Genomic DNA, 26,761 nt, shown 5'->3' on the forward strand with positions numbered 1-26,761 from the left:
AGAGGAAAATCCCAGGATGCAAAAAACTCCCTCACCAGTCTCAGTAAGAAGCTGAGATCCCTCATAAAATCCTCAAAAGCTAGTTACGAAAAAAAAATTGCCAAAGATTCCAAAGACAACCACAAGGCATTATATAGTTTTGTCATGAATCTAAATGGCAATGCTCAGATCTGCTCTGAGTTACAACAGAATGGCATTAAATATACTGATCCCAAGGATATTGCCAATATCCTGGCAGAACGATTTAGTGCCAACTTCTCCCCACTCTCACCCCCTAAAGGGCCCATCTCAATACCAAAAGATTGCCAAATTCCGATAATCACGGCCACAGAGGTAGAAACCGCACTCTCCAAAGCTAAGAATACAGCATCCATGGGACCAGATGACATCCCATGCTGTGTACTACATGAACTACAAAATGAACTGACACCTCACCTAAGTGTCATGTTTAATCATAGCCTCTCCTCAGGCTTCGTGCCCACTGAGTGGCGCACAGCTACAGTTATCCCGCTCCACAAGGGAGGATCTACCTTGGATCCCGGGAACTACCGTCCCATCAGTCTGACAAGCCTGATTTGTAAGGGCATGGAACGCATTGTCATGGAACTTATAAACAAAGACATTGGCAACCTTCAAACACTGGACCCCACACAGTTTGGGTTTGTGAAGGACCGATCTTGTCTCCTGAATCTGATTGACTTCTTCGAATCAGTCTCCAGAGCTGTGGACGAGGGTAAGGCAGTCCACACAGCCTATCTGGACCACACCAAGGCTTTTGACACCATCCCCCACTCTGGAATCATAGATAAACTTACTAAGCTGGGCATAAATCCTTATGTCACTCGATGGGTTGCTAACTGGCTTACTGACAGAACCCAGACAGTAAAAGTAGCCGACTCCAAATCCAGCTCCAGACAAGTGACAAGTGGAGTACCTCAGGGTTCAGTCCTGGGACCACTCTTGTTTGGCATCCACTTCTCTGAAGTACAGGCCAACACTAAGGGACTCTGGCTAACAAAGTTTGCAGATGACTGCAAACTGGGAGCCATTATTGAATCCCCAAATGATGTGGATATTCTACAAAAGGGCCTTACAGAAACAGATGCCTGGTGCCAGAGCCATGGGCTCAAGCTTAATGCCAAGAAATGTATAGTTATCCCCTTTGGAAAAAAACATGTACCCATGAATTACCACATAGGTGGCAGGACACTAAACATCGAAAGTGTGATGAGAGACTTAGGGACACAGGTCAACAGTGGTCTCACTTTCGATAACCACATTGCCACAACAGTCAGGAAATCCTTCTATGTGGCACACCTCATCACTAAGGGCTTTTCATCCAGAAAAAAGGAGGTCATTGTCCCACTGTACTCATCCCTCATTAGACCCATTATAGAGTATAATGCCCCATATGGTATGTACCTCACAAGACATCTGCAACAGCTGGAAAGGCCACAGAAATACCTCACTAAAAGAATCACAGGCCTAAAGCAGATGCCATATACTGATCATCTAAAAAAAACTCCAGCTATACTCTGTGGCATATCGTCTACTCAGAGGCAATCTCTGTTTAACATACAAGGCCATGTCAAACCCTGAGCTGCTGGACATGCTCCACTTAAAGAAATCTCAATCCCTCAGAGCCACACACTCCAGGGATCTAAACCTTGTCATGACAATGAACAAAACATGCTGGAGGGATAGGTTCCTGACCGAGAGACTCCCCATACTCTGGAATAGACTGCCCATACATATCAAGCAGAGCGCCTCATTGGCCATCTTCAAAAGGAACCTTGATGATTGGATGGGAGATAGGAAATTCACCCCGGGGATCATGTCAGTCGCCCTGCTAGACAGGGGCCTGGAGAACTAAATATTGTGGGAAGAAATATCCAGGGAATTGTTATGGCTAGGCTTGCTTAGGCCCTAGGGCCGATAGCTTAGTACCAACCTATGAATCAAATTAAAGGCATTAATGTGGTTGCCACTTTGCACTAGCAAGCAGATCTGCTTATGAGTTTATTTGAAGCTGAATATATTTACTGATGTGTTTTTAATGAATCAAGCAGATTTTTATTTTTGTCATATAGATTTTCACCTTGTGCAGTGGGACACCCATGGCTATGATAAATGATTTCAGCGAATGTTTTATAATAGATATGGTCTGTCTTTAAATGTATTTTCCATAGGAATACTGGCTACATAAATCTCATGTCTACTAATGGAACTCAGTTGTAAGGTTAATACTGAATTTTACAGGAAGTCTATGGCTGCCAGAATTTTTTTATATGGTAACAAATGTCATCTGCCTCATATTAAAGCTTCCTTGCCTAATGGTGAATTTCTGCTGGCCTGTAAAGCCTGCAGTAGTTGGGAATATTTTCTTGAATGGTCTCTAGACTCGAATACCTTGTGATTCTTATAATCTTATGAAGAAAGCCCAACACGTGATTACTTTGTTTCTGCGTAGGACTCTGACGTAGCTGATATTACAAATCCCTGTTGTTTGAAATGTGGCAAAGACAGACTGCAACTGCTGAATTACAGTTTTTATGTATATATATTCTGTCAGTACATCCAGTAGAACACAAAGTGTGGGTGTTTCTTTTAGATAGGAGGTTTTTTACACATCTTTGTGTAATGTCAGGCAAAATTCATAGTTTAGTACTAGGCTATCTGCCCTGGGGCATTTGTAAGCCTAGCCATAGTGATGTGGCTTTCTCCACCCCATGAAATTGTACAAAAATGCACAGAATAGATTTAGAATACTGTGCCTCTGTCTAGTAGTGACACAATGAAGGCCCCCTTATATAATAGAATTAGTTTACTGTGCCCCTGTCTAGCAGTGACACAGATGTGACCCCTGGGGTAAACTTACAATCTCCCATCCACTTGAAGAGAGTCAGTGAGGGGCTCTGCCTAACATGAACTGGGATCTTGTTCTAAAGCATGGGAAGCCTCTGGGTTATGAATCTATCCCTCCAGCATGTCCTATTCATACTTGTGCTGAGGTTTAAGTCTTCAGCTCTCGTGGTCCTGATGAATTTGGATTTTTTGAGGTGGAGCATGTCCATCAGATCCTGATTGGACATGGCCTTGTACGTCCGGCAGAGATCACCTCTGAGCAGGCGGTATGCTACTGAATAGAGCTGGAGTTTCTTTAGTCTTGCAGAATAAGACATATGTTGGAGACCCTTGATCCTCTTGGTGAGGTACTTTTGTGGTCTCTCCTGCTGTTGCAAATGCCGGGTGAGGTACATACCAAATGGGGCATTGTACTCAATCATGGGTCTGATGAGGGAGGAGTATAGGCGTACAATGACATCCTTGGATCTGGATGTGAATCCCTTCATGATGAGGTGTGCAAGGTAGAATGTTTTTCTAACCATTTTGGCAACGTGGGTGTCAAATGAGAGGTCGCTGTCGACTTGGGTCCCTAGGTCTCTGATTACTTTTTCCGTACTCAGTGGGTTGCTGTCTATGTGATAATTTGTGGGTACTTTGTTTTTCCCAAAGGGGATGACTATACATTTTTGGCATTTAGTTTAAGGCCGTGACTCCGGCACCAGTTGTCCGTTTCTGTGAGGCCTTTTTGTAGGATGTATGTGTCCACTGGTGTATCGACTATGGCGCCTAGTTTGCAGTCATCTGCGAACTTTGTCAGCCACAACCCTCCCATGTTTGCTTTAACATTTGAGAAATAAATGCCGAACAAGAGGGGTTCCAGGACAGATCCCTGTGGTACACCACTTGTGACTGGCTTTGAGTCTGACATTGCTCCAGCGATTTTAACTTTATGGGTTCTGTCCTTTAGCCAGTTTGCAACCCATCTAGTGACATAAGGGTTTACGTTTAAGCTGTTGAGCTTATCTATGATGCCTGAGTGGGGTATTGTGTCGAAGGCCTTAGCCAAGTCCAGGTAGGCTGTATGGACTGCTTTGCCCTCATCAGTGGCTCTAGTGACTGTTTCGAAAAAGTCAACCAGGTTCAAAAGGCAGGATCTGCCCTTTACAAAGCCGAACTGAGTGGGGTCAAGTGTCTGTAGGTCCCCTATGTCTCTGTTTATGAGTTCCATAATGATTCTTTCCATAGCTTTGCAGACCAGGCTGGTTAAGCTTATGGGGCGGTAGTTCTCAGGGTCTGTAGAGGTACCCCCCTTGTGGAGTGGGACCACTGTTGTTGTACGCCAGTGTTCAGGTACATATCCTGTAGTAAGGCTAAGGTTAAATAGCATTTTTATGTGCGGGTTTAGCTCCTCTTGGAGTTCACGTAGCACACATCCCGGGATACCGTCAGGTCCCATTGATGCTGTGTTTTTAGCTTTGTTGAGGGCGGTTCTCACTTGGACATCTGAGATGACAGGGAGATTACATTCAGCTGGGATAAGTATTTCTTCTTTTGGGGGTGAGGGAGGGGAGAAATTTGCACTGAACCTGTCAGCCAGAATGTTGGCAATATCTGTGGGTTCAGTGTATTTTTTGTTGTTGTGAACTAACTCTGAGCATATCTGAGGGTTTCCGCCCAGGTTTCTAACATAGCTGAAGAAGGCTTTGTGGTTATCATTAGTGTCCTTAGCGATTTTTCTCTCAAAGTTGGCCTTGGATGTTTTTATGAGAGAATGTAGTTTTCTGCTAATGTTGATCAGAGATGTCTTCCCTTTATGGGATTTTGCTCTGTCGTGCAGTAGCTTCCTTCTTTTGTTATACAATTTGTTAATGGCTGAGGTCCACCAGACAGGACGCTTGCCTTTGGTGGAGAGGGACATGGATTTATTTGGGATTGCATGATCCATGCATTCTTGGAGATGTCCATAGAAAGCATTTGTGAAGGATTCGGCATTGTGGGATGTGGTATCCACTGGCCCAGTGGGCTTAAAGGATACCATCTCAGTCTTAAGAAGAGTGAAGTCTGCTTTTGAGAAGTTTTCACTGTGGTCTTTTGTGCTGGGGGTGGAGGTGGGATATGTATGTCCAGGGTGATTAGTTTGTGGTCAGATCTCACTAGTGAGGGGTATTCCTCCAGTGTGGAGTATTGTGTCCCCATGTTTGTGATGATCAGGTCTAGTATATTATCTCCCCTAGTGGGAGAGGTGACTAGTTGTTCCAGTGCATTTGAATTTATGAATTCCAGGAACCTTTGGGCTAGGGTATTAGGGCTAGAATAATGTACCCAATCTATGTTTGGGTAGTTGAAGTCTCCCAGTATGATGGTATTTTGTGATACATTCATATCCTCCAATGTCTTCAGGAAGGCTGAGTGGGGTTCCTGAGATTGGGAGGGTGGTCTGTAACATGCTACCAGTTGTATAGCAGTTTTGCCTATGGTTAGTTGCACCTGTATGGTCTCTGATGCTTCATGTGTTGCTACTAACCTGGAGGTGTGGGTGTCCTTGATGAATATGGACACTCCCCCTCCCTTTGTGGTTCGGCCCGGGTTTTGGGGCCGAAAAGCATGATATGAGGTATAGCCTGGTAGCGCTGGGGTGCTCTCAGGAGCCTTGAACCAGGTTTCAGTTACTGCACAGACGTCGATGTTCTCCATACTGAGGAGTGCATCGAATGCCTGCATCTTGAGATTTAGACTTCTGGCGTTGAGCTGCATTCCCCTTAATTTTTTTTCATTTTTGTTTTCTAAGGAGGTGGGTTTGTCTTTTGAACCTTGCCTAAAAAAGGCACTATGGGGGTGGCAAGAGCCTTGGCCAATATCCGGAAGCCCAGTGGTGACAGGTGTAAGCCATCCCTTGCGAAGCAGCGTGGCTTGTCCAACATGTTATCCCAGGCAGACAGACATTGGATCCCCTTAGAATGACACCAGTACTTGAGCCAATTATTAAAGGTGATCATCTTGTCTTTGTATTGTGGCATCATTCTTGGTGAGGGCAAGATGCTGCTCAGGGTCAGGGTCATACCAGCCTGGGCTACATAATCAGAGAGCTCCTCTATGTCTCTTTTCATGTAGTCCAGGGAGGTATGTCTCCGGTTATTTACGCCAGCATGGACAATGACGGAGTCGTATTTGTACTTGCTTTGGAGTGACCTGAGTGCGTGTGTTATGTGGCGGATCCTAGCTCCCGATAGACAGCTCACAGTCGCCCTCTCCTTGTTCAGCCTGGTAAGCGGGACATCAGTGTGTCTGACTATAGAGTCACCTATTACTAGTGTATCAGGCATGGTGTTTGGCCTTAAGGACTGTGATTGGTTGACACACTGATTTATTGAATTATGTGTTGCATGTGTTTTGTTTTGAGGTGGTGGATTTTTGGATGTCTGCTTTGGGAGCCTCTGTTGTTTTGGTAAGTTTTTTATTAGAGCCTCCGAGTATGTCTTTGTGTTTTTATGTGTTTGGTTTGTAGTTGTGGTAGGTCTATGTGGGACTGGGTTTGCTGTGTGTGTGTGGTTACCATCTCCTCCTGTCTGGTCATGCCAGCCCTGAGTTGAGAGAGTTCAGCCTCCAGTTTGGCTATATCGTTCATCTCTCACATGTATTTGTGTTTGTTGGGAGGAGGAGAGGGTTGTCTGTGTACATGAGACAATTGTAGCATTGTCTCAAGATACCCAGATTAACCAGCTGAACTGGAGAGGACGCCAGTACTCTACCACTCGACATGCTAGAACAGTATAAAGGAGTGCTGTGCCTTTAAGGGAAGTGGATATTCACAGGGGTGGTAGGTGGATGTAGTGCTTACTTAGTACGAGAGTGCTTACTTAGTAGAGAAGTTTTGAGAACAAGTGCTAGGCTTATAATATAGCGAGTAGTCTGATTATACTAAGAGTAGAGCTTCCTTCAGGGAAAATTTGAAGAGCAGACTTGGCGGAGTCAGAAGAAGTTTAACCGGCGCTGTGCTATGCACACAACCGCGCAAAGTCATGCAAACGCAGATTTCAAACAGGGAACTACAAAAGAGCTAGAAATGGTCCAAAACAACCAATTACTACAACTCTTGTGCTGAGGTCACTTCCTACAGGGACAGGTAGGCTGCTCAAGGCTCCCCACTCCCACTGGTGAGCAAAGAAACTTCCTTCTACCCAAGTAAGGTAATGGACAACACAGGAACTACACCACAGCCCAGAATACAGCAATGCCTGTAAACTGGTCTAAACTAGTCGAGGAGAGGCGGGAAAACAAGGATTATTTTTTTGTTATTTTGATAGAAACACACAGAAAATGCAGAAACAGTGATAAATCAGTTACACAGGCTAGCACACTTTAGTGGGCAGCCTCAACAGTTAAATTAAACAAACAAACAAACTTTCGATCAAATTCGACTAAAAAGTAACTAAGTGCAGATTTTAAAATAATGCAGCAAACAGCTAAAAAAACAGTTTAAGGTTGCTCAGGATAAGCTACAGAAGCTATTCCAAGTAAAAAAACAGCAAAGATACTTAAATCCAGAAAGTAGTCGCTTTTCTGAGTTCTCTGTAGCTAGGACCACTCTGCAGGACTATGAGGAGCTTGTCTGAGCAGTATAGCCAGAAAAAAACGCCAAGAGGCGGATTTTAAACAGGCAACTACAAAAGAGCTAGAAATGGTTTAAAACAACCAATTACTACAGCTCTTGTGCTGAGGTCACTTCCTACAGGGACAGGTAGGCTGCTCAAGGCTCCCCTCTCCCACTGGTGAGCAAAGAAACTTCCTTCTATCCAAGTAAGGTAATGGACAACACAGGAACTACACCACAGCTCAGAATACAGCAATGCCTGTAAACTGGTCTAATTTAAAATATGGAAATTCTCAGCTGATAACTGAATCTGAGGTAGTTTATTATCTAAGGATCTGACTAATTTTTATAAGAAAAGAGGAGCTTGTTTGAATTCCATACACATAGCCACTTTAACAGACCAGACATAAAGGCAACTAAGCCCTTTGATATTGCCATGTATGTTCACATTATGAAAGAAACATACAACATTAATGACATTACATTTAGTACTCTTCAACAGTATAGCTGTTAATAATGAGGGGAATAATCCATATCATGAGATAATCCTGAATGTTGATCTGTAAAGAGGAGACCAAAAGGAGAGTTAAAAATATGAATTTTAGAACACTTCAGAGATATTAATATTCATAGGTTTATATGGCTTAAAGCTGCATATTTTCGTCTATTCTCTTTTGGAAATACAAATGGTTTACAGACAGATATTTTTATATCATCTAAACTGGATAATAAATGAAAGTCTGTGATGTATTTACTGATAGAAAAAGGATATTTAATTTATTATGAATACAGTATCGTAAAGTCTTATGGATTAAATCTCTTTGTGATTGGAGGCATTAAATCTAGTTTATCTTGCATACAGAACTAACCGATCCAGAGCTGATGCCATATCAGTAGCACTGCATATCTCCCTTGAGTATTTAGAGGGAAAAGACAACTATGTGAGGATGGTGTTCTTAGACTTCAGCTCTGCATTTAATACGGAGTTGATAGAAAAACTGAGGGTGTGTTCAGGTAAGAACACATCAAAGTGCATCACGATTAACACCGAAGTCCCACAGGTATGTGTTCTCATCCCACTGTTATTCACTATCTTGATCTACAATTGCTATTCTAAGCACAAGTCCAACCATATCATTAAGTTTGCTGATGACACCACAGTCATGGGGCTCTTCACAATGGATGATGAAAGGGCGTACAGAGAGGAGGTGGCATCTCTGATTAGTTGGTACAAGGGGAACAACCCTGACCTGAAAGTAAGCAAGGCCAAAGTGATTATCATCAACTTCAGAAAAAGGAGAACAAACCACCCAGTGCTCAGGATCAATGGTGAGAGTGTGGAGAGGGTTAACAATATGAAATTCCTGGGTGTACACATATCAGAGGATTTTTCATGGTCAGGAACACCAGCCAACTGGTCAAGAAAGCTCACCAGAGCCTCCACTTTTTAAAAAGGCTAAAAAAGGTAAGCTTCCTCTTCCTATTATCTCCACCTTCTTTAGAGGTGCAATAGAGAGCATCCTCACCTGCAATTTCACAGTGTGTTTGGAAGCTGCACAGTTACAGAAAGGAAGGTGCTACAAAGAGGGGTGCAGAGAAGGTAACAGGTTCCAGTCTTCCATCGATGCAACATCTTTATTTTGCACGAAGCATCTGCAAGACCACCAAAATAATACAGGACAACACACTTCCTGCACGTGGACTGTTTAAGCATCTGGCATCGGGCAGCAGATATCGCAGCATGTGCTGCAGAACTACAAGATTCAGTAAAAGTTTCTACCCTACAGTGATTAGACTTATGAACTCTGGCACTAGTCCCTGGGGTCTGGACACATAAGTCAGTTTTTATTTATTTGTGCAATATATACTTACACGTATTCCAAGTAAGTGCAATATTTGTTTATTAAATCCATAGTCAGTATTATTTAACTCACTCAAGAGCAGTATTAGACAAATAACTTAGGCATTTCAATCTGTAATGTGTTTTGTATTACTTTAAATAGGGTAGTTAATTTAACTCAGGGGAGGGTATTCTTTTCGTATGAGTGTTGGTAAATGTCTCTGCACTTTCTTGTGTGTATTGGGAGTACCACTGTACTTGTTAGTTATGTTTATTCCTCTACTTGTTTGTGTTGTTTCACTTTCCTTTGCAATCTCAAGATTGAGTTGATGTACGTAATTTCATTTAGGCTACACATGTGTAGTTCTAAATGACGATAAAACTTGACTTTGATCTTCTTATTGGTGTTCATTTCTATTTAATTTTTTTTTCGATACTCTCAAACTTTGTGGATTAAATCTAGAGTGTGATTGGTAGAATTAAAGTTTAGGTGTTTTGTTTTATTTTTGATTTATTATTTTGTTGTTTCTTCAGTGGTGTTGATAAACTTGAAATGTGAACTGAGTTGATCAAAAGCATTCCTTCTCACTAGATATGTGGCATTCAGCGTTTTTAAACATAAATTCTTCAAAATTAACTGTTGCATTTTTGAGCATTCCATTACGTTTCAAAGGACATTGATGGAATTGGTAATGTTTAAGTCCTATGTTTAATTGTAAAATGTTGCTATGCTTTAGGTGTCTAATAAAGAATCACAGGATGAATCAAAAGCACAAGAAGAGAAAAAAGAAGCTAGTAATCCAAATGACAAAGACCCTAAAAAGGAAGATAAGAAAACTACAAAAGCACTATCTTCAGATCAGGTAATTTCATACCTGTACAGTCCATCATGTTTAGTTTTCTGTGCCATTTCAGTGCGTTTCCAGCCCACATGTGTCTAGGGGAATATGTGGAGAGGATTTTAGAAATCATTACATACAGCATTGCTCCTATTGACTGATTTCTCTTCAAAAGATCTCCTCACAATGTAATTTTCAGTCAAACAGTTTTACATTTTGCTTTGCAATTTCAAGAGTTCATTTGTAAAAGATGACATGGTAAATGATGAGAAAAAATATTTAAGGATTGTGATGTGACCATGGATTAGATTAAATAAGGTATGGCTGTTTTGTTCTATGCCCTTTCCCTTTGAAACTTATAAACTTTATGATTGTTTTTAGCAAGGATTTTTTTTCTTTCACATTTTATTGTCTGTCTTCTATGGGTTTAGGAGGTCTGCTTTTTTCTGTCCATTGTTATACATACCCATAATGTAGCTTACATTGAGTCTAATGCCTGTGTGACATGAAAGATTTTTCAGCTTTCAAATTACTAAGTTCTCAAAGGAAAAAGTGTATGAACAGTCATTGTTTTATTAATTGATTGACAATTTTGCTCGTATTGCAACTTCTGAGGTCGGAAACTTTTATAAGGTTCCACATCAAAGAGAAGAAATTAATTTACACATACTATGCAGTTTTACAGTTTTTACCTTATTAGTATATACACATACATACATAAAAATATTTCAAGCAATATTTCTAGCTTGCCTATATACCAAAACACTTGTTCCCGTTGTAAGTGTCCAGGCTGTTCTTAAAAATATCTAAACTAGTACTTGCTTTAATGTAATTTGGTAGTCTGTTCCATGCATCAGCTACTCTGTGAGAAAACCAGTTAGTACAAGTCTCATTCTGATAGACATCTGCATAGGTTGTCTGATAACTCTCTAGTACTTTTTGATAACCTCAACCATTCCCAGAGGCAGTTGTCTCTAAGTGCCCTGTATACCTGAATAAGATCTCCTCTTAGATGTCTGTAAGAGACACTGTACAAGTTCAGATATTTTAGTCTTTAACTTAAATTTTCACATCCATGGATGCCCTTGGTATATTTCCACTATACTCTTTCCAGTTTACTCATGCTTGATTTCTTATAGGGTTTCCATATTGTTATTCCGTACTCAAGTTTGGGTCTAATGTAACTAACAAACAATGACTTCATCATTTTTGATTTTTTAGACTTTATAAATCTTTTTATACAACCTACATTTCTATAACTATCATTACTCAATTGGTTGATATGATTAGAAAAACACATAGCTGGATCTACCCATATACCCAGGTCCTTAAATGAGTCTACAGTTTCAATCGCTGTGTGCTGTATTAAATATTCAATTTGTGTCTCCCAAATTTTGTATGCTTAGTTTTTGATGTATTTGTTAGCATATTATTCTGCTGTGCCCAAGTGGTCAAGTTAGTCAAGCTATTTTGCAGACATGCCTTATCTGTAACACATGTAATCAGTTTACCCAATTTCAGGCTGTCTGCATATAGACTGTAGAACACCTCAGATGAAAATGTTAGGTCTGAAAGAAACAATCTAAACAAGTAAGGGCCTAAGACAGAGCCTTGTGGGGACACCCTGGCTGTAACCAAGGGTTTCACATGTCCATTTCCTGCATGATACTTGCCGTGACAACCCTCCACTGGACCAGTAATCAAGGAGCCTCTTTCCTCACCAGTGGCAGCAGTGAGGGACATTCACTGAGAGAATAACAGGTACACACACAGTATTTTTAGATGCAGCTTTCTGCATCAAGTGTAATTTCACTTAAGAACACACAGAGACCACAGTCAGTCCGGGGTTAGTTTCTCCAGATCCCTAATAAGACTCCCCCACTGGCACAGCTATAAAGTTGAGATCTCAGCTGAATGACCAAGCCAAGACCTCCAGCACCCTCTCTGTCCAACCAGTGCTTCATGTCCCTGCCCAAGTAGCTGAAGCACGCACGCAGACACACACACACACACACACACACACACACACACACACACACACACACACACACACACACCTGGGAAAGGCTGACACAGGTTTACTAGCTATGCCCCCTTCTGCCCAGACTATAAGGCAGTTTTCACTGTCACCAGTCACTCCTTATCAGCTACTTTAGGGCCCTTAACAAAGGGTGTTCAGTTTTACTGTCTAATATTAATACTAATACAAATGGTAGCTTGAGCAAGAGCAAGGCGTTTTAGGAGTGGCCCACACAGTGTCACCAAATAAATATGCAAGTACTCTCAAAACTTAAATATCTCTACACAGATCAGCCACAATGAAAGGTTTAAATATATTTAATAATAAATAATAAAAGAACAAGACAATATTAAATATATATTCACAGTGACATCAGAGTTCAGAACCACAGGAAGCATTTAAAATAACATTGCAGTACAGGCTCACACAAATAAAGAAAAACCCCAAAACTAGGCTTTACTATATTCCTGACTGTATCTAAGAGAATTGTACTGTTCCCTAGAAACTTACTTCATTAGAGCAAGGCAGATGTGGTGAGTGGATCTTGTTGTTGTCAGGTCCAAGACACAATGCAGAATGCTCCGCGTCACTAAGAAAATTCTCAAATTAATGTATTAAAAAGCTGAGAGCCTGTTTTATTGTGTAGCCTATAAAGTAATTTAATTTCAGCTATTTTTCTAAAGTTTTCTGGACTGAGGTTAACCTTCTATATTCCAGTTTCCACTGTTAAAATATATACCTTTAAACAGGGGTCTATATTATGTGATTAAAGAATCTCTTCTTTGAACACATAATAATCGACACATATGCAGCGAACATTGTAAACCGCAAATTGCCACAGCCTCGAATTTTTACCTCTGAGAAAAAAATTCAGTTGGCCATTATCGGGATTTGCTCTTTTCTTCAATGCAGAGCAATCTTGGAGTTGGTATATTTAGTTAGTTAGCCCCCTCTCCCTATGTAGGTACTGGCACCAATGTCCAAATCTACACTAAAGTATTATACAAGCATTTATGTAGACGCATGGAATCAGGAATACCTGACGGAAAAAAAATCCTCCTCCTCAAGGAAGACACCTGTCTGTTGGACATTTGCAATAGATAAACTATATAACAAAAGGAAAAACTTGCTATCCAGGATCAAGAAGGAGCAGGTGCCCAATTGGAAGCATTCTCTCCTTAGCCTGAACAAGCAAATAAGCGCACTAGTGAAATCCTCTAAAGCCAATTTTGAGTCCAAATTGGCCACATCTACTAGAGACAGTCATAAAGCCTTCTTCACATATGTCCGCAGTCTCAAAGGAAGCACCCAGATATGTTCAGAACTGGTGGTCAAGGACACCACATACACAAATGCTGTAAATATAGCCAATCTACTGGCTGACAGATTCAGCAAAGATGTCACCCCTCTGCCCCCACATCAGTAAATCAGGACATCCCCAATACCTGCCCCACACCCCTTATCTCTAGGGAACAGGTCATCACTGCCCTCTCAAAGGGAAAAAGTACAGCCTCCATGGTACTCGATAACATCCCAGACTGCATCCTACATGAACTCAGGCATGAACTTGCACCACCATTAGGCACCCTATTCGACCAAAGCCTGAGTACCGAGTTTGTCCCAGCTGAGTGGAGGACAGCCACCATCATCCCTTTATACAAAGGTGGAGTGTCCACCAGTCTGGGAAATTATAGACCCATCAGCCTAACTAGCCTAATCTACAAGGCCATGGAACAGATTATCATGGACCTCATTAACATGGACATTGGCAACCTCCAAACACTCGACCCCACACAGTTTGGCTTTGTCAAGAGGAGGTTATGTCTGTTAAATCTGGTTGACTTCTTTGAGACAGTTACCAAACCCATGGTTGAGGGGAAGACAGTGCACACCACCTACCTTGACCTGGCCAAAAGCCTTTGACACTATTCCCCACTTGGGCATAATAGATAAACTCTCTCTAATAAGCATCAGCCAGTATGTTACCAGATGTGTAGCAAACTGGCTGACTGATAGAACCCACATAATCAAAATAGAGGAAGCCACCTCAAGCAGTAGACCTGTACTGAGCGACGTACCCCAGAGATCGGTCCTGGGGCCTCTGCTATTCGGGATATACTTCTCTGAGGTGCAGGCCAAAACCAGTGGGTTGTGGCTGACCACGTTTGCAGATGACTGCAAGCTGGGCACGGTGATCAATTTCCCAAGTGATGTGGATGTCCTCCAAGAGGGTCGCACCCAAACAAATGACTGTTGCCAGAAACATGGCCTCAAGCTGAATGCCAAAAATTGCATCATCATCCCCTTTGGGGAGAATGATGTCCCCACTTATCACATTAATAACAATGTCCTAAGTAGGCAATCAGTAGTGAGAGATTTGGGCACACAGGTTGATAGCAACCTGATTTTTGACCACCATGTTGCTTCTGTTGTACGGAAAGCTTTCTACATGGCCCAGCTCATAAGTAAAGGTATCTCATCTAGGGACAAGGAGGTCATAACATCCCTGTATTCTTCCCTTATAAGGCCAGTTATTGAGTACAACACCCCCTTTAGCATGTACCTCGCAAAGCACATGCAGCAGCTGGAGAGACCACAGAGGTTCCTCACCAGGAGAATCCAGGGCCTCAAACATCTAGCCTACATATATAGGCTAAAAGCCCTGTCCCTCTGCTCAGTTTCATACAGACTCCTCAGAGGTGGCCTCTGTCTGGCATACAAAGCAATCTCAGACCTCGCCTTGATGGGACTGCTGCATATCTACAAGTCAAGCTCCACTTGAGTAACCTATACGTGCGACCTCAACCTGATCTGTGATAGCAATAGAACTTGTTGGCAGGGCTGATTTTTGTTCCAGAGACTCCCCCATCTGTGAAATTGACTCTCCCTCTCCATGTGAAGCAGTGTACCTCATTATCGCTTTTTAAGCGCAACCTGGCTAACTGGATGAGAAACAGAAAATACACCCCTGGGATTCCACCTGTGTCCCTGCTGGACAGGGGCTTTGGATGTTGACTTGTCTAAACATGGGCTAAACTCTTGGCTAGGCTTATAAGGGCCTCGGCCAATAGCCTAGTAACTTCCTATGATTATGCCTTTTTCTGTAGACCAAAGGTTTTTTGATAGAAATATATTATCCTTCCCTGTAACCTGTGTGTTACATAACAAAGCAGTATCCTTTTTAGTACGTATGGTCTTTACTTTACAGACATTAATCAGTTTCTTTTTCTTCCTTGTTATTTGTTGTGAACTTCCTTTTTTTCTTTCTTTCTTTGTTTCCTTCTAAACAGTCCGGATCCTCAGATTGCTAAATACTTGCATCCAGAATTCCCAAGTTGTCCGGGGCATCGTCTTGTTTCATAGGGGTTGCATGATCTTTACAGACAATAGATGTATCATTTCCAAAACGTGTTCTGTTTGTTCTTTGCCTAACACTGTTTATCTCACCAATCCTGTCATTAATGTATGAAACAGTTCTCCAAGCCGTGCCAATTGCACAAGAGCATTCATCCTCAAGTCTACATTTACTTCTAACAGTGGTAAGCAAATCATCTGACTTTTGACACGAAGAACACAGATCACCATTGTTATCAGCTGTTACCTGTAATTATCCATAGCATTTATTACACTGTACAAGATATTTGTGCAGTAGTAAATCATTGATTGAATACTCATTTAAAACATCCATATTCAGCTTCAAACGAATAAAATATTGTAAAAGAATAATCAAAATCAGTAACTACAGAATTCAGAGAACTTAAATTAACTTCAGTGATAAAAATCACACAAGCAATATACAACTAAATACTAAAGTAAGTACAGTAAACTTGTTCTGACCATACAAGTTCTGCAAGCCAGACAAAAGCTGTAATTCCTTCACGTTGCGCACGAAGGCACACAGTAGCTTCTGCTCACTGTCGCACTTCTTTTTAACAGTAAAGATCAATAAATCACAAACCAAGGTAGGATTGTTTAGATATGCATACATGAATGTGTGTAGTGAATGGCACACTAGCAGTGAGATTAACACTGGTGTCTCCCAGCATGTGGTTCTCCAGTTTTGTTCTCAATTAGCATGCCCTTCTGTTCATTGTTTGCTTTTACTGCCTGTGTCCACTTGTGCATTCATGGGGTGTCCCAGTTTACACACATACCAAAACACATTACCTGTAGGTAGGTGTGTGTGTTTGTGTGTAAATGCACTTGCTTCACAAAGGACTGGTGCCCCATCTGGTTTTTTCTGGTATACGCCCACAAAGTTTAAGGAGTGAGATCTTCTTCCTCCAAATTGGATTAAAAGACTAATGAAAGAATTAATGTATATTTGCAGTACTCATCTAATATGATGACTGTGGTTTACTTCCTGTATAGTGGGAATTAGAAGATAGCAGAAGGATGGAGTGCTGTAGAAAGAAAGGTTGACCTTTTATAATGGGGTGTTTCGGTAGTAGTGCCACCCTGCCAGGTGTCAGGATAACGTGGCTTTTACCTCAGGAAGGTGACTGTAATTGTAAATTGCAATATTTGAGTTAACTCATCAGCTGAGTGATATTGATCTAGTGAGTTCTGTAGTGATTTTCTTTTCTCCAACAACTAATTTTGTCTTGCTTAGCAAAGGAACAAACACAGGTGCAGCAAGACTACCATGTAACTCTGACATTTGCATGTACCCTGTTGAGTTCTTTTGAACACTCTATGTGTTCCAGAGAACTTTCTTATGGATTAATTGCATAACTCCTTCACATGTTGGATTTTCTTTGAAAAATATGTGACAGTGCTCACGTTCTCAAGACTTATGTTCCATTTGTATGTTTTGTTTAAGAATCAGTAAATGCATGTGATTTCTATAGAAAAAGAACCCCTACAATTATCTGTTTCGTGTAGTGTTATGATGATTGATGATGATGATGATGATAATGATGATTATTATTTTGGTTTAGGGCTTTACCATGGTATAGAAAACTGAAATGTTGCTATTTCCTTGTATTTCATAAAGTCAGACCCTACAAAGTGTAATGCATGATTAATTATTAAAGTATCTTATTCTGAACATTGAAAAAGGGAATCTAAAAGCTTCAGAGTGACGTGGTTAGTTGCACGTATGGTCATTTTAATCATTTTAATGTCAAAACGATTATTAATTGGAAGACTACTAAATTTCCAAGTTATTGAATTTAAAATGAATAGGCAGCTGTCAGTTCAAAAGTATAAAAACAGATGTGCTGTTATAACATTGGACAATAACATTTATGCATTTTTGTATAAAAGTGAAATTTTCAAACTGTTTAATGTTGTGGCACAGGGCGGCCACGGTGGTGCAGCGGTTAGCGTTGCCGCCTCACAGCAAGAGGTTCTCCGGTTTGATCCTCGGCTGGGGTGCCTTCTGTGCAGAGTCTGCATGTCCTCCCTCTGGTCGCGTGGGTTTTCTCCCACATCTCAAAGACATGCTGTAGGTGGATTGGACACTCTAAATTGGCCCTAGGTGTGAGTGTGTGCATGTGTGTGCCTTCTGTGGAAGGTTGAGCATCGGGCTTGCAAGTCGACACCATAAAATTCCACTGCCAATCATGAGCGGACAGGTGATTCACTGTGGCGACCCCTAAAAGCCAAAAGAAGAAGAAGAAGTTTAATGTTGTGGCACAAAAAAAAAATCATGTGATTTATAAAGTTCAGATTGCACCTTTACCAGTGACTTCAAAGCTTACTTGTACAACCTAATATCATTGTATACACATGATGTCCTTCAAGGATGCATCTGCAGTCTTTACAAATGGGCAGACCATCCAGAGGCTCCTTTTTCTACTTATGAAGACTCTGATGCTGAGGAATCGATTCCTTCTGCCTCTCCACCAGAGGAATTTTCCTTTGGGGAAACCTTACATGCCATGAGGGAGCAATTTCAATGGCAGGGGCAAGATTACTCAGATTCAAGGAAAAGGCTTAGGACTTTTTTGCATTTACCACAACATAGGCCTTTAGCTATACCTCCAGTTCTTCCTGTTGTAGATGATGCATTTAATGATGCTTGCACTGCTCCTGATACTTTACCTCCAGCCCCTGCTAAGCCCGATAGGTTCTACAGGGTCCCGGACACACATCACCATTTATACAAGGCCCCTTTTGCAGATCCCGAGACTATCTCCCAGGGGCCTAAGGCAGTAGCTTCGACCTCAGTTAAAAATCCCCTCCCCTCTGCAGGGGCTGGAGGTAAAGTATCAGGAGCAGTGCAAGCATCATTAAATGCATCATCTACAACAGGAAGAACTGGAGGTATAGCTAAAGGCCTATGTTGTGGTAAATGCAAAAAAGTCCTAAGCCTTTTCCTTGAATCTGAGAAATCTTGCCCCTGCCATTGAAATTGCTCCCTCATGGCATGTAAGGTTTCCCCAAAGGAAAATTCCTCTGGTGGAGAGGCAGAAGGAATCGATTCCTCAGCATCGGAGTCTTCATAAGTAGAAAAAGGAGCCTCTGGATGGTCTGCCCATTTGTAAAGACTGCAGATGCATTCCTCTCGGACATCTACATTTATGGTAGGTACAAAACTGTACTTTCCAGTGAAAGTCCCTGAAAATTCTAAGATAATATTGCAAGCTATTTTGGAGAGACAGTCCAATACAGACGATCTAAAACAGCCCAAAACATTCAGTATTATGGGTGCATCTTTCTGGAAAATGGCTAGTAGTAAAGGAGTCAAATTTCACAGTGGAAGGCTCAACATTTTCAATTCCTTATTTCCTTTTGTGTTCGCATGATTAATAGCTTTCCAGTTCAGTAACTGCTGTGAAGAGACATCTTTTCATTATCCAGCTGAAGATGTCTGGTGAGCACGGTAGCTGTTGAATTGTCTTCCAACTGCTAATAAAGTTGCCATTCAGTGAATTATCTACAGGTAGTACTCTCCATCATACTATACTAAGCCTTTTCCTTGAATCTGAGAAATCTTGCCCCTGCCATTGAAATTGCTCCCTCATGGCATGTAAGGTTTCCCCAAAGGAAAATTCCTCTGGTGGAGAGGCAGAAGGAATCGATTCCTCAGCATCGGAGTCTTCATAAGTAGAAAAAGGAGCCTCTGGATGGTCTGCCCATTTGTAAAGACTGCAGATGCATTCCTCTCGGATAATTTCATTATCTGAGCCAGTTGTCCATTATCACCTGTTTAGGTCCAAAGGTGCCAGTTAAAAATGAATTTTAATGATATGAACATAACTGATATTGTGTGCCTGTAATTCTGCTTCTGCAAAAGGGAATATTTATCATTGATGTTCACTGAAATCGTAACTCTACAGGTACAGTTTGGACTGCTGTAATTGATGGTTACTGTAACAGGGCTCAGTTTTAATTGTTTTTGCTGCATTTAAACCATTTCCACTGCAATTTCAATTGTTTTTTTTAATGTTTTTACTATATTCTAATTATTGGTTGCAGTTCTAGTTGCAGTAGTATAGGCTAAATTCAGAACTGCTGTATCCAGTTCTGGTTGAACAGATTGAGCACTAAATCATGAAATCTTTTTTTGGAGAGGCCCCCATGCCTTCATGGGAGGAAGGTACAGGTTAAATTGATCTAATTGAAGGTTACTGTAACAGGGCTCAGTTTTAATTGTATTTGCTGCATTACAAATATACACTGCAATTTCAACTGCATTTTACTGTTTTTACTGTGTTCTGATTCTTGGTTTCACTTCTAGTTGCTGTAGCATAGGCTAGATTCAGACCTGGCTGAATCTAGTTCTGGTTGTACAGACTGAGCACTATATCAGAAAATCTTTTGTTGGAGAGTGTCCCCCTGTGCCCTCATGGGAGGAAGGTACAGTTTGGACTAATCTAATTGCAAGTTACTGAAAGAGGACTCAGTTTTAATTGCATTTGTTGCATTTAAACAATTTCTACTGCAATTTCAGTTATTTATTATTTTTACTTTGTTCTGATTCTTGGTCGCATTTCTAGTTGCTGTAGCATATGATAGATTCAGACCTGCTGAGTCTAGTTCTGGTTGTACAGATTGAACACTATATCAGGAAATCTTTTGTTGGAGAGGTTCCCCCTGTGCCCTCGTGGGAGGAACGTACAGTTTGGACTTATCTAATTGAAGGTTACTGAAACAGGGATCAGTTTTGAGCTTTAGGATTGGTTAATTTGTTTCAAATCGTTTCCTCTTGTTTGTTATAAAAGCCCCACATTTGCGTGGGTTTACGCTTATTTTTAACACCACTCGAGTGAGTTTAGCAACCTGCCTCTGCTCCACTGATCTTCCAAAACTTCTATGTGATCGGTGAACGCTCTACTCAGTAACGGGTCTAAACCTAGTATTATGGAGAGTCAGACTACCCTTGTTTCTCATGCCAACCTGGTTGATATGGGTCTCCTGAGGCAATGTAGCAACTGCTTCATATACACAGACAACCCTCTACTACTAAATCATTCTAGTACAGAGTGAGAGAGACGTATTTATACCAAGAAGCTGAAATCCCTGCTCTCTCACGCACCAAACAATAACACCGAAGAGATTGTCATCTCACACACCACAACTCTTATATAAAGCACACATACCACAACTTATACACAAAGCTTGAACTCAACACATAGGCCATCATAAATGGAGGTACTCACCAAAAATTTACCTAAACACCAGAGACCTCCTAAGCCCAGGGTTACTACACTTGACACAGCACCCACAGCACTGAAGACTAGTTGCATCACACACCAAAACCTAATTTTCTTGTTATTGGAGAGTCTGTAGTGAGACACACTGACGTCCCGCTCACCAGGTTGGATAAGGAGGAAGTCCTGGTCAGCTATCTGTGCGATGCCAGGATTTGTCAGATCACACATGCACTCGAGTCACTCAACAAGTACCATTATGACTCATTCATAGTTCATGTTGGTGTAAACGATTTGATGCGTACCTCACTGGACTGTATGAAGAGAGACATTCTTGAGCTCTCTGAATATGTGTTCCAGGTAGGTATGTCCCTTGCCTTGAGCAGAATTTTACTCTCACCTAGAATGATGCCACAGTATAACAAAAAATGATTGACTTTAGTAATTGGCTTAGTTTCTGGTGTCATTCAAAGGGGATCCAGTTTCTGTCAACTTGGGATGATGTGGTTGATTGACCTTGTTGCTTTGCCAGAGATAGCCTGCACCTGGCTCCTACGTGCTTTCAGTTGCTGGCTATGGCTCTTGCCTCCCCCATAATGCCTTTTTTTAGGCAAGGTCTCAAAAACAAAACTTCTGACGTGAAAATATCCAGCACAAACAAAATAAGGGTTATGCTGCTGAATGTTAGGAGTTTAATAGAAGCATTTCTTTCCTTGGATGATGTAGACATTTGTGCAGTCACAGAAACCTAGTTTAAGGCCACAGAGAGTACCCCAGCCATGCAAGCCTACAATGCCTTCCACATCTTCAGACCGCAAAAATGAAAGTGTGAGAACCAGAAGTGGTGGAGTATCTATCTCCATTAAAGATAAATACACCTCCTGACTGGTTAGACAAGATAACTCTTTGGAGCTACTCCAAGTTCAGATTACCGTGAGTAAGCCCCCCCCCCCCCTTCAAGTCATTGTAGTTATAGGTCCCCCTCCATGAACCAAGATGCTCATGTGGCTTATTTGGCTTTACTTGAGTCAGTCAAAATACAACCTAACACTCTTGTCATGGGGGATTTTGACTATCCTACCATCAACTGAGAAACGTGTACGAGCCCAAACCTACTTGCACAAATATTCCTTGACTTTGTTAACTCAAATGCCCTTGAACATGTAGAAAATCCTACAAGGGGCTCAAATATACTTGACCTCGTTCTCACCAATGTGAGAGACTGTTGCACTACCGTAAGTGCAGGACCTTCATTAGTAAAATCTGATCATAAGTCAGTCACTTTTGAAGTAGCAGTAACTTCAGAACCCGTCAGATTGAAAAAATTTCACCAAAGCTAACTGTACCCTCCTAGTGGTTGGCATAAATGATTTCCAAACCCCAGTCCCCACAGATGGCCTTGTCAACTGTACTAAATTACATTCTGATGCCCTGTACCAAGACTTATGCAAATGTATAGACTCGGCTGTGCCAGAGAGCACCAGAGTAAGAATCTCAAGAAAAAGCAAGCCACCTTGGTGGACACCTCGCATAAATAAATTGTACAATAAAAGTAAGAAGAAGTTGTGTAAGAACACTAAAAGGAGATCCCAGTACTGTAAAAGTACCCTTCTAAGCCTAAATAAACAAATAAGACAACTTATAAGATCCTCTAAGGGCAGCTTCGAGAAAAACATAGCAAGCGCAGCTAAGGATAACCATAAGGCTTTCTTCAGCTACATCCGTTGCCTAAAAGATAGGACCCAGATATGTGTTGGACTAGTGACAAATGATATTACACACACTGATCCTGCAGAAATTGCTAACCTACTAGCGGACAAGTTTGGCAAAAATTTCTCCCCTTTATCCCTTCCAAACATATCACAAACCATACCTTTAGCAGCTCCCCCACCCTATATATCTAAAGAATAGGTCATCAAAGCTTTCTCTAAGGCATAAAACACAGCCTTTATGGGTCCTGACAGCTTCCTAGGCTGCATTCTAAACAAACTAAAACAGGAATTGGCAACCTCCTCAGGCACCCTGTTTAACTGCAGCCTGAGTACAGGATTTGTCCCAGCTGAATGGAAAACCGCAACCATTATCACCTCCACAAGGGCAGCTTAGCAACAGAGCCAGGGAATTATAGACCCATAAATCTGATTATCTGTATTTGCAAGGCAATGGAACGCATCATCATGGACCTCATAAATAAAGATATAGGTGACCTCCAAGCCCTTGATCCAACTCAGTTTGACTTTGTAAAGGGTCAGTCATGCCTGTTAAACCTAGTAGACTTCTTCGAAAATGTGACCAGGGCCATAGATGACAGCAGATCTGTGCACACAGCATATCTGGACTTGGCAAAGGCATTTGACATAATCCCCCATTCAGGCATTATTGACAAACTCACCCACCTAAATGTCAACGCCTTTGTTAGGTGGGTCGCAAATTGGCTCACTAACCATACACATGCTTCAAAGTTGGTGACACCACCTCACCCAGCAGAACTGTCACCAGTGGGGATCCACAAGGATCAGTACTGTGCCTCCTTTTGTTTAGTATTTACTTCTCAGAAGTTCAGGCAAAACAAAGGGGATGTAGCTGACCAAGTTTGCTGATGAATGCAAACTTGACGCTATCGATAACTCCCCAATTAATGTCAGTGTACTCCCAAAAGGAGCTTACACAGACCAACAATTGGTGCCAAAGCCATGGGCACAAACTGAATGCAAAAAAAAGCATCATCATCTCCTTCAGTAAAAGCAGTGTCCCTACTAACTATCAAATAAACAACAAAACCTTAAGTACGAACACTGTAGTGAGGGATTTGGGCACACAAGTAGACTGTGACCTAAACTTTAACCACCATGTGTCCACTGTAGTAAGAAAGGCATTCTGTGTCACATATTTAATTAGCAATGGCAAAGCCCCAAGCAAAAAAGGTTATAACCCCCCTATACTCATCCCTTATCAGGCCCATAATTGAGTATAGCACCCCCTTTGGTATGTACTGTACCAGGCACCTGCAGCAACTGGAGAGATCCCAGAGATTTTTAACTAAGAAGATGTAGGTTCCTCAGCAGATGCCTTACACAGACAGACTGACGTCCTTGTCACTGTACTCATTAGCATGTAGGCTGCTTAGGGGAGACTTGTGCCTGGCTTACAGAGCAATCTCTTACCCCAACCTTCTGAAATTGCTGCACAATTGTATGTTAAATGGGACTAGAATTACCCACTGCAGTGACCTAAGTCTGGCCTGTGATTTAAACAGGACATGCTTGAGAGACAAATTCATCTCACAGAGGTTGCCACTTCTCTGGAATAGGCTACCAATTCATGTTAAGCAGAGCACCTCTATGACTGTGTTCAAAAGGAGCCTGGATGAATGGATGGGAAACCGCAAATTTTTGTCTGGAATAGCTCCCACATCCCTCTTGGACTTGGGCAGTCATTACTAATAATAATAATAATAGGCATTGACTAGACTTTTTTTCCTCTTGAAATATAATGGGTGTAATAGGCTAAGCTTAAAACGACCCTCTGGTCAATAGCCTAGTAACCTTCTATGAACCTTCAAAGAAAGAAATGTAAATTTACTGAGACAACTCTTCAGTGTTATTGTTTGTCTTCAACAAAAAGACATACTACTGGAGAAAAATAACTGTCCAAATGTGGATGTACTGCTTCAGTTAATTCAGATAAGAAAGAAGCAATGTGGCAATGCCACATATGAAATTCTAGAAGCAAGAGTGGATTACTAAAGGAAACACTTGTTTGAACAATGCTGTGTTCCACTTCAGATATTGATTTATGTTGTATACTGGTGAGTGCTACAACATGCTTTATGCACATTTGCTAACTACACAGGCGTTATGCATACTGTTTTTGCTGACTGGTGCTAATTTCTGAGAGATCTTTGCACTTGGAAGCTACTTACAGGCCAGATGAAGCTGGTTGGTCCTGGAGAAACAGAAAATAGTTGAGTCTTTTGTGAAGTCAGAACACAGTAGAACAGGGCTAAATCTTGACATAATAGACTGATGAATCTTTAGCATATATGCCTCAAAGAATGGACACCTGGCATTTCTGTTTAGACAAGATGTTGACTTTGATACCTGTTTTTGCTATGCATGTATTTCCTTGAAGCACAGTCATTTCAGACTAGTGGGCAGCTTGCCATACTCTCTGATATACAGCTGGAATAAACTGCAAGAATCTCATAGTAAAGCTTTCCACAAATAATATATGGGTGCCTGCACAGATGCTGTTGAGATGATTTGGTTGAGGGATAGCAAAAATATTTAAATTGATGACATCTTGTGATCCTGTTTCACTTGCATGAGTTCATATGGCATAATTTATATAGAAAGGATGATGATCCTGCCTTCAGAAATTTATTAATTCATATATATGATTAACAGGAACATTCATTCAATAAAGGTATTGGCATTTTAAGTATTTGATTGGTTGGGATGGGTGGCATTTAGGGGGTCAACAGATCCCTGTGCATATGCATTCCTTGAGTCAAAGCAACAAAATGTGTTGTTACAGATTTCTGTGGTGTTTGGTTAATAAAGTTCAAGATGTTCTTCATTAAGTTATTGTTACAGTATTCTTAAAATCTAGGTCTTCCCCCTCATGCCTAGGTCCTGATCACGACGTCACTAGTTGTCGGTTTTGTGCTAGATTCAACAAACGCACTATAGAGAGACGTTTTGATTTTGCTTTACACTACTTTGGCCGAAGGTTCAATTATACCATGCCGTTGGATCAGCCGACATCCTCAATAACGCAAAAACACAAAGACAATGATAAAGACAGACATCCGAGGTCCAAAACAGACGACGAAACCTCTTCTAGACCATTCGCCAGTTCTCAGTGAGGCGCTTTCGCAGCCCCTGACACCCGCTACCTCAGAGCCACAGGCCGCTTCCGACTCCCACGTGGAGACATCTAGGCCTTTGGAAACTCAAGGTATTGGGCCTACGGAAACTATTCACTCAGATGGGTCCAGAGCCACTGAGCAAGCACCGGCTTCTAAGGGTGTTTACAGACCTTCACAACTTACCATTAAAACAACAGCCAAGACAAAGGTACCATTAAAGACAAAGAAACAAGTACAGCATTCTCCTGGACAGTCCTCTATGCCTAAGAAACAGATGCTTAAAATGGCCGAAGACCTCATTACTCTAATCAGGGGTTCCCATCCCCCTCCTGAGAAAAGGCCTAGGCAGGATACAGACTATGACTCCTCTGATCAGGTTTCCATTTCCTCTGATTCCTCCTCAGACCAGGGATGCTCTTTACTCCCCTATGAGGACTCTGATGCTGAGGAATCTATCCCTTCAGCCTCTCCTCCTGAGGATTACTCTTTTGGGGAAACTTTGCATACCATGAGGGAACATTTCCATTGGGAAAGTCAGGAATACTCAGAATCCAAGAAAAGGCTCAGGGATTTCCTCTTATTGCCTCAGCACAGGCCTCTGGCTATTCCGCCTGTGCTAGACATTGTGGATGATGTGCTCTGAATCCAGCTTATCTCCTGACTCTTTGCCCCCTGCTCCAGCCAAGCCAGATAGGTATTATAGAGTCCCTGATTCTCACAAGTTTCTTTACTATTTCCCATGGTCCAAAAGGGGTTAAGGCTTCCATTGCAAAAAATTCAGTACCCTCTGACAGAGATTCCAGAGCTTTGGATAGATGGGGGAAGAAGTATACACGTCTGCAACTTTAGCAGTAAGAGCTTTAAATTGCCAGTTTTACATGCTTAAGTACCAACAATATTTAATGGCTCAGTTAAAACAGAAAATGCTTGCTAGCTCAGAAGCTCCTGATTGTAAAGAAATGCAGGATTTATTGCATGCAGTTGAACAGGTGGGAAAATATACTCTGCAATGTGGTTTTGATTCCTTAGAGGCCTCTTGTAGAGCCAAAGTTACAGGTTCTGTTATTCTAAGACATGCTTGGTTAAAAGAACAGAGTTTACCTGATCATGTTAAGGCAAAATTATTGGATGCTCCTTTACAACATGATGCCTTG

At 41.5% G+C, this 26,761-nt stretch overlaps 1 protein-coding gene across 2 annotated transcripts in view; it reads left to right on the top strand.

Annotated features, from left to right (window-relative positions):
- Positions 1-26,761, top strand: part of LOC122787514 (transmembrane protein 87A-like) — a 1,268,634-nt gene that overhangs the window by 517,963 nt on the left and 723,910 nt on the right. For both annotated transcript variants that reach the window (XM_044054310.1, XM_044054387.1), the window contains exon 8: positions 10,016-10,141. In XM_044054310.1, the coding sequence (XP_043910245.1) occupies positions 10,016-10,141 (126 nt within the window). The remainder of the gene's footprint in view (positions 1-10,015; positions 10,142-26,761) is intronic.

The sequence above is a fragment of the Protopterus annectens genome, chromosome 1.part0 (genome assembly GCF_019279795.1).
Source record: "Protopterus annectens isolate FY-2018-M chromosome 1.part0, PAN1.0, whole genome shotgun sequence".
Lineage (NCBI taxonomy): Eukaryota > Metazoa > Chordata > Ceratodontiformes > Protopteridae > Protopterus > Protopterus annectens.